This window comes from Athene cunicularia, assembly GCF_003259725.1.
Source record: "Athene cunicularia isolate RWA chromosome 2 unlocalized genomic scaffold, athCun1 chr2_part1, whole genome shotgun sequence".
Lineage (NCBI taxonomy): Eukaryota > Metazoa > Chordata > Aves > Strigiformes > Strigidae > Athene > Athene cunicularia.
This window is the reverse complement of record NW_020799095.1, coordinates 33,204,446-33,213,512: the sequence shown is the minus strand read 5'-3', so window position 1 is coordinate 33,213,512 and position 9,067 is coordinate 33,204,446. Positions and strand designations below refer to the sequence as shown.

Sequence of the window (9,067 nt, the reverse complement as noted above, 5' to 3'; positions counted from 1 at the left end):
TGGAGGGGGGGGGGGGGGGGGGGTGGGGGTGTGGTTGCTGTTTACAGTTCCCTCGTACTAATTTTGCAATCTAATTTGTGCAATCTTACAGTCACCCCTACAGTTTTTGCAGAATTGGGCAGCATAATGCATCTTACACCCAAATGCAAAATGGATTGATTTCTTTCTCATAAAGAGCATGACCAGAGCATTCTTTTAATTTAGAGGAAAAAGTTTTTTACAGAAGACAGTGGGATACCAGCTTTTAATTCAAATAGATGGCTTGTGGAGTGATCAAGCCTGCGATGCAGCAACTTTTTTAGTGGCTTGAATTCATGGAATTAATACATCCTGGTGAGCTAGGTTTAAATTCCATTGCAGAATTCAAATCTTCTGACTCTCAGGAAAGGTAATGTGTTTGCAACAGTCAGAAAATAGAATGTACAAGTAGTTGTTGCAATGGACTTTTGAGCCAAGCTCCTCTCTTGGGCGAGTGCCGTAGTATTGAGCTCAATTGACTCTCAAACATGGATTTTAACTGACATAAAGTTTCCAACATCATGACAATTCTGGTTGCTGAGTTCTTCCCCTTTCTGTGTCCTGAAAAAAGGAGCTTTTCTGCTGCTGCTTTAAATTAACTATTTGGGCACTTAAACAGGAGAGGGCTAGTGTTCTACCTATGGTGATTTAGGCCAAAATTAGCTTTTTTGCAGGCCACATCTTAAACTGCCTCATAATTAAACTCACAGTTGTGGGGATTTCTGTTGAGGTAGCTACCTCCTCTCCATCTGTTGTGGCAAAGTTCAGAATAACCATAAGAAGATTGTACTGTTGCCGGCTGCTTGGTCTAAGCAAATTTGGTTAAATTTGTAACATGTCTCTTGGTTCTTTCAAGAATAAAAGCACATTGTCCTTAAATACTCGTTCGTGATGTTACCACTAAATCCAATGTGTAATTTACACAGTAGATAAAGACTAGTTATGTTACATACTTCTGGGAAAGTTGGTAACAATCTATTAAGCAAACTGTTATAAACAGGGCCAAAACAAAGTTGCATCTTCTGATCTGAAATATTTTGTTTCAAGGGATGTAGTAAGTTGTAGATTTAGGATATTTGTGAAAGTATGGACAATAATCTGACTTGATGCTTCAGTATTCAGAGTTTCACTGAAGTATTTGAAGGTTCTTCCAAACTGGAAAACAATTTTAGCAGCCTTTTAAGTGTATATAAGGGAAGGCAGTTTATAAAGCAACAAATTTTGAGTCTGTCATGAAAATAAAGGAATGGGTAATTATTGTTGACTGACTTGGGTCAGATGGTTCTTGATACAATTGTGGTTGCTATGAAAAAGCTGTTTAGATCTAGATTGGAAGAACAACTCAGTACAGCAGGTAACATCTCGGTTGTAAGGGGAGAACTTCAAATTCAGCAATTTATTCCATGGTGTTCTGGAAGGTTCTGCAAAAGCCTACTAATTTGACAAAGCCAGGAAGGCATTAAAATCCTGTGTCTGGCTTTTCTTTATGAGAAAAAATGTGGGGTTTAACTCAAATTAGCCTCAAAGATTCAAGAAATTTCTCACTGCTGTATATTAGCCTCAGCTACTCACAGACTGTCTCCACGTTATTTTTCTCTCTAATTCCACAGATCTTGGAATTTTTGTATACTAACTAGTTGGAGAGCAACCAGGAGGATAACTGGGTGAACAGAACACTGCTACTGGGACAGCAAACTTCTGACAGTTGATGCTGAGAAACTATGTTAGCTTTAGTAAATATTCTGCTCAGGAAGATTATAAGAATAGTAAACAATTTTATCAGAACCTGCAGCTTTTAGTAGCACAATAACATGTCATCTTGCCTTGCAAGAAGGTTATATACATATGAGAAGCCAAGTGACATGTGTTATTCCTTCCTCTATAAACCCCACGTTATTTTCTCATAATGTTTTCAGAACCAAAGAGATTTGTACTTCTGTAATTATCTGGTGCAATCCTGATCAAACTAGTTTCCTATTCAGAGAAGGAAGATAGATTGTTGCCCATGGAAGATTGCCAGGAGACAGCAAAATGGCAAAGGCTTCAAAGCCTCATTGGTGTGGCCCTGTGAAGCTGGGCTGGTTGTGATGCAGGTGGGGTCAGCCTAAGTGATGCGCTGGCGGCTGCTGCTGTGGGAATGGGAGTTGCTCTGCATCTTCTGCAAAAGGGCTGTTTCTCTCTGGCATCAGTAGGATCGCTGTACCTGACTTTACAGGGTTTTCCCTCTAGGTCTGTCACAATTCTGTGCTTTTTTGTCAGCCTTCCCTGCAGGATGAAAAGTAGCCTCTCATTCATGTGATAGCAGAATTTGCTTTTGCCTACACTACTGAGAGTCTTTTAAGCTGACTCGGAATAATTTTACTTTTCTTTCTATATCTCTGAAGCATCGATTGTCCCATCTGAAAGAGGTGGCAGGTGTCCAGGGTAACAAGAGATTTAACATCTGGATGGTCATGATGAGGAATGTTTTTACTGCCGGGTTTCTTGCTGAGTAGCAACTAGTCTTGTGATCTGGACTAATTGTCAGCAGTACAGGAGGAAACCAGCTCTGTCTGTCTTTCATCGCATAAAATCATCCCACTAATCCCCCTTGCTTTCAATAAAATCTTTTTGTAGCTGAAGAGCTATTGAAACTGAATTCTGAAGGGAGTCCTCAGAAGCAAACTGTTCCTGGGGCGTCTTTCTGTAGGTCCCATAGTAAGATGGTTTGATTTCTACTTCAGCAATTTTATTGCTTGCATCCAACGCTAATTTTTTGGTCATCTTTCTCTGTCTAAGAAAATCTGTTTCACTGTGGGTGTGATTACCTGACTTTGTGACTTCTGTTATCCCTGGTGGACCACAGGGATGCCAAGGTTATTTGGGCATAGAAACAGCAATGTTTAAAGTTCATTCCTATAAAATAATGCAGTGTGTCTGTTCAGCAGTACAGATACTTGCAGGAATATGGGATCTGTCCTCTTCATTTTTAAAACAATTTCATAGTCTTGATCCTTATTATTTAAGGTGTCCTCAGACCCAAGATTTCTTAAGGGCCGACCAATACTTTGGTGAAAGCTGTTGTCAACAACAGCAGGCTTTTAGCACAACTTCTCAGTCATGATAACAGTCATAATTTAATATACATGAAAACAGTAATTTTAGAGCATTATGCAGAAACAGTCTGCAATAATAACTAGAAGAGTAATTCTGCAACTGCATCACACTTTGAATAACAGTATTTCCAAGTATGTTATCTGTTACCTAATGAAAAAGTAATAATAGAAGGAAGTTATAAGAAATTCAAGTAGAGAAAGCAGTGGATCAATTTACATTACATAGTGATTTTTTTAAATTTTTTTTTTAAATCACTAAGAACTAGCTAGTAGACAACACTACTCACCACTGGAGAGGAAATTTAAATTGATAGTAAGGATGTCAAAGTATAGAGGAACTGGCAACAGAGGAGTCTGCAAATTTGAGTGGCAAGAGCAATGACCAAACTTGGATCAGACTGAAATACTATTTCATATGTTCCATAGGTTGGATACCTAATAATCCTTAGTGGTTTAATACTGACATGTTACGATTCTTGCTCTCTGTCAGCATCTTTAACAGCAATGACAGTTGAAGCAGATGGACAAATCTTAAGTCTAAATAAGTGATACTTGAACGCTAAGTAAAAAGAGCTGGAGTAAACATGAACTGTACATAACACCTGGGAAAGGACTTGCAAAATCATCTGTATGATGAAGAAAGCTGACTCAAAAAAAAAAAAAAAAAAAAAAAAAAAGACAAATAATCTTCTCGTGTAACCTGTGAATGATGATAGTAAAGCTGTAAGAAGCTTGATGAGTTGTCAAACTTACGTCGACTGAAGGTGCTTGTTCAGTGTTTGAAGTTGTAGATTTTCATTATCTAAACCATGCACACAGTTATTTCCAGTTTACATGGTGAATGTTCAAATTGAAAGTCCATCAAAATATGGACAGATATCATAATGCCTTCAGAAGAGAAAGTCTTGGAAATATTACATGTGATAAACGGAGTAACTTACTACAAATGCTACATCTGGGTTCACCAAGTTTTTATGGCTAAAGTTATCCAAAATAAATTAACCTGTGGCAAGGTTACTTCCCCAACATGCAAAAAGTTCAGGAACTGCAGAATGCCATTAGGGTCTAGGAATAAACCAAAATCCTTCACTGTTCTAGTGGAGGGGGTTGGTTTAGATTCTAATTCAGTTGGACGTAATACGCAGCAAAATTTATATGTTATGGGATACCTGTACTAACCTAATTTGGGAACGTCCGTCTTGTAAAGGAAACTTGAATCCAGCATATTGATTTGCACCACTAGCAACTTATGTTGCATGTGTAGCCTTAGGTTGAATGATAAAATAATTTCCAACCTCCGTTAAAAACGTCAGAGGTTCAACATAGAGAAAACCAAGCAGTGGCATTGGGCTAGCAACTAAGTATACCTGTCTTTGTCTTGGCTTGCGATTTATTTTGCTCTGTTCTGTTCAGGGGATCTTTTATTCTCTTTTTTTCTTGCCTTCTTGGCATTTCTGGAATACGTGAACATAGATAATGCCTTGCATATTTGCAGTGAATCCACTGCATCGTTGCAGTAAACTCTAAAGGATCAGCTACTTGTTTGCATGACAAGTTCTTCTCACTCTTTTCAAAATATGGTATATTAACTGGATTATAATACACTAATTTCTATTTAAGAGGTGCATAGCAGGACACCATGAAGGATCCATTCTGTTCCACAGTCAAGAATGGATTCCCCTCCACTCAGCCTTTTAAAGCATTGGCCCTACAGAGACACTCTGCTAATAATGAAAATGAAACACATTTTAATTTGGATTATTTTAGACTATAAACTCCTCAAGGAAGGCAAGGCAATTTCTATTAGTGGATCACCTATTTCAAGGAGGATCCATCCTGTTGTTTCAAAATCAGGATCATGCAGATCAGATGGAACTGTTAAGTGCTACTTAAAGTTATCTGTTTATATTACTATTCTGAGATTTCTCCTTGAACTATTAAAACTTTATCATACTGCAGCAGTAGAAACCAAAGTTTTCCATGCCAGATGTCTACCTCTGGATAAAGGTTTTGGTTAGAGTTGGGGATTCTTTGTTCACAGAGTTTTCATTTAAACTTAATCATCCCAGAAAATTTGGCTTAATTTGTAAGGAAGATAGACCACTTGGCCTTGTTAAGTCTTGCTGTCATTTAGTTAAGGAGATCCAGCCCTTGCCTATTTTTAAAGCAAAGTCCTGCAGTTTCATGGGCAGAAAGGTAGGTTGGAGAACCAGACTAGACTAGAAGCAGACAGTACCAAAGTTATTAAATACTGAAGTACTCAATTATGAATCTTGTCATAGAATAAAAATCCTGAATCTTTATATTTTCTTCTTCTTCCAGCAAATAGCCGTACAACCCCCTGGCAGGTTTGCTCTCTGGTGCTGCTCTGTATAGAGGATACTAGTCTGTTGTTTTTAACATGCATTAGTTAAAACAAGAGAGGTCTGTGCTGTGGCTCTGAAGGTCTAGGTGACTCATATTTTGGGTAAATAAGATCCCACATGGAGGAATTTCTGACTTTGTAGGTGACGTGGTTTTTATTTCTGCTCTGGGCAGCACACTGCAAAGTGCCTTACGCTAAACAGATGATAACATCTGAAGGCCCAAGTTCAAACAGCAGGAAATGCAGGCTACCCATCCCAGGTAGTATTGGTGCTGATTCAGTGCGTTACCCGCTTACATTTTAAGTTGTATTTGATTTGGGTGGCTCAGAGTACTTGATTTCAATTTCTAGCTTTTTCACAAAGACTTCAAAAAAACTGGAATTGAGATCTGATATTCATAAAACGTTTTCAGTAATTAAAAAGTGTGTGAATTTCTTTGAGTATACTACATCTTTAAATGCTTTTATGTGGTACTTGAATTTTGGACTCTAGACCATTTGCTGTAACAAACGCTAAGTGATTAAAAGCATCTTAATTTTAAATGAAACCTATTGTCTTTGTTATCTATAGCGAGGTCTAGAAATTTGGGATGGGGAAGCTCCTTGGTTTGGGTGGGGAGGAAGCCTGTTTGTTTCCTTACTTAAGTGAAAATGAAAACGCTAAATCTGGTGTTATCTTTCTCTCAGGACACAGATTTCAGTATACATGGAGAGGTTGAAACGGGCAAGTTTTTTCCTGAAATATCAGGACTTAGGAGGTGCCTTTGCTGATCTTTGGCAGTCATACTGTAACATTTAATTTGGAATTGAATGCCTGCCCATTAGTGTGCTTCATCATCTGGACCTACATGGGTTATTTTGTTCTTTTGCTGAGTTTTGAGAAACTAATATATAGAAGGTAACTATATACCTTAACCTTCCCCACCCCCCCACCCTGGTATTTTTAGGTTAGAGAATTAGGACTTAACAATGAAAGAAAATAAAACTTGAATATCAGCTGTGATGTATTATGGTGATAGAAATGTGTGGCATTGCTTACATTATTTTAATAAGATAGGAATGTTTTAGAAAGGACAAAGTCTAGAAAGTTACTTTTTGCCAGTTTGGGATCCATACATGAACAAAACCAGCTGAAGAACGTCAGCCTCGCTGTATTTGAAGTATGTTCAGTGTTGGTACTTTGCAGTAAGCTGCCAATGAATTCTTCAATAGCCCCAATCTTGTAATTTTTTTAATAGTTTTTGTTGTTGTTTTAATGCAGGTTACCATGAAAGCCAAACAACTGAAGGATTCTGTTACACATACACCAGGTGTGTCCTACTAGATCCTCACTGATGCTTAGAAAAAACGCTGTATTTGGATGATAGCTATGCAAATACGGTGCATTTTGTACCTTTGGGGGTATGCTTTGCAGAGGGACTGTTCTAACCTTGCCTTAGATTGAGCAAAGAGAAGAACTTCTGGGTATTCTGAGGGAATGTTTCCTTTTACCTATGTCCTCCCAGGCTTCTTTATTCTGTTTATTGTGGGTTTTGTTCATTTGTTGAGGCTGTTCTGTTTGTTTGTATCAGTGTGGTAATTTACTAGTACTTCACATATATCCAATGAGGTCATAACTGGCAAAGTTCGTAACAAATACCGTGATGTCTTGATAAGCATTTTCCTTGAGCTCTAAATCCAGAGGATCTTTATTTTCTCTCTGCACTATATTGTGTACCTATTATTTGTGGGAAGCTCCCTGGTTGTTTGCGGTTTATTTTTTTTAGAAGTGTAACAACAGTACTTCTAACAGGTATCATTAGGCTCTCTGAGCTAAAAACGCTGGCCCAGAATTCCAAGAACATCAAAGTCAGCATGAATTTGCCAGACCACATAATCACCCAGCGAGAAAGGGACGAGGAAGAAGAGGGAAACTACGATCATATCCCAGAGCAGATGGATGTCCAAATAGATCAAAAGGAGACCATTGCAAGTGAAACTAGACACCGCAAACGAAAAATTGTCAAAACACCTGAAATTGTTTCACCAGCAATGAAAGAGATACCTGAAGAGAAAGGCAGAGGAAGACGCCAGAAAGATTTCGATAACACCGAGCAAGAGGAAGAGAGCGATGATGAGAGCAGAAAAAGAGAGAAAAGTCGTGCCCCAGAAGAACTGTGGACTCAAAATCAGCAGAAACTTCTTGAAATGGCCTTGCAGCAGTATCCAAAGGGAACATCAGATCGCTGGGATAAAATAGCAAAATGTGTTCCTGGAAAAAGCAAGGTATGCTTAGTTTTGGCTTAACTGTAGTATAAATTGAGGGGAAACATTTTCTACCAATTTATGATTACCTTAAGAACTGAGGGTCCATGCAGAAAGGTGAGGTCTTTACTTAGCCTGTCAGTTGACATAATCGACCTGAAGAGCATTACTGTCATGTTTGTTGCTTTTATTTAAAATATATTTTCATTTAATACAGTTTGTTTGATCTGTTACAGAAAATGTTGAAATACCTCCTGTTTCATTTAAAATACCTACCTTTCCTCTGCCTTTCAGATCTTCAATTGCAGGACAAATTAGATTTTAAAAAAAATTTTGATTCAAAGTTAGTAACCAAATGTTGGTGAGCTGCTTTGCTTACACTCTTACAATACCTTTCTCAACCCATCTCAATGAACAAACAAAATAAGTAATCCATCTGCAAGTGTTAAATGCTCAGTAATCTAATGTTCTTTTTTGTAAGTATAATCTTTTTAAAATAGCATTCATTGTCATTGATATAGTTGGTCTGCGCTAGATTTCATAATAGTTGTGATAGCTTAGGTTGCTTGCTTCAGTCATTGTAGCTGCAGAAAATCCTAGTTTTATGTGTGCTAAACACAGTGTGAGAGCAGAAATCGTGGGTGGGGGATTTTAGTGTTTCTCTGGCTCTGAAGCTGTTTAACAGTATCTGGTGGCACTGGGTGCTGAGTTAGCAAATGTAAAGACTTGTCTTAACCCATCTGCAGCGTGGCTTTTAGCAGAGTAACTCTTCTGAAGTAGGTATTACAATACAACTGTTTAATAATTGCCTTTACAGTCATTGTCAAGAAGTACCAGGCAACTGTTTTCCTGGGTTTGTGTGCATTTAAAGAGAGAAACTATCCATTAAGAAGCATAAATTGCAAGTTCATTTTTCTAATCTGCTTTTCACTAGATGCAGGTTCTCCTTCTGAAATCCAGTGTACAGCTTTAAAACATTTTTAAAACACCCCCACCAAAACCAAAGAGACCCCAAAAACCCCCCACACAACCCCTAGAACTTAGCTGCTCTTCTAGAATGAGGTAGTGTGTATAGAGTTAAAACAGTACTAAAATATCAAACTTTTAATTAACACTTTTGTTTTTACTTTTAGGAGGAGTGTATAGCAAGATACAAGTTGCTTGTTGAACTGGTGCAAAAGAAAAAAATGGCTAAAAGCTGAATGTTTGAGCAGAAGAGATGTAGCTCATCTTTGTCAAAATGGGGTTTTAAATCTCATGTGCAGGAATCTGCATTTTTGTACCTCAGTATTTCTATACGTCATGTGCCTTAGTAAAAGAAAATATTAAATCTGATACCATCTTA

The 9,067-nt window shown here is 37.9% G+C and overlaps 1 protein-coding gene across 1 annotated transcript in view; it reads left to right on the top strand.

The window, feature by feature from the left end:
- DNAJC1 (DnaJ heat shock protein family (Hsp40) member C1) overlaps window positions 1-9,067 on the top strand; it is a 73,232-nt gene extending 64,165 nt beyond the window's left edge. Inside the window, exons 10-12 of the mRNA XM_026843390.1 lie at window positions 6,740-6,788; window positions 7,271-7,743; window positions 8,856-9,067. Coding sequence (XP_026699191.1) covers window positions 6,740-6,788; window positions 7,271-7,743; window positions 8,856-8,924 — 591 coding nt within the window. The 3' untranslated portion in view covers window positions 8,925-9,067. The remainder of the gene's footprint in view (window positions 1-6,739; window positions 6,789-7,270; window positions 7,744-8,855) is intronic.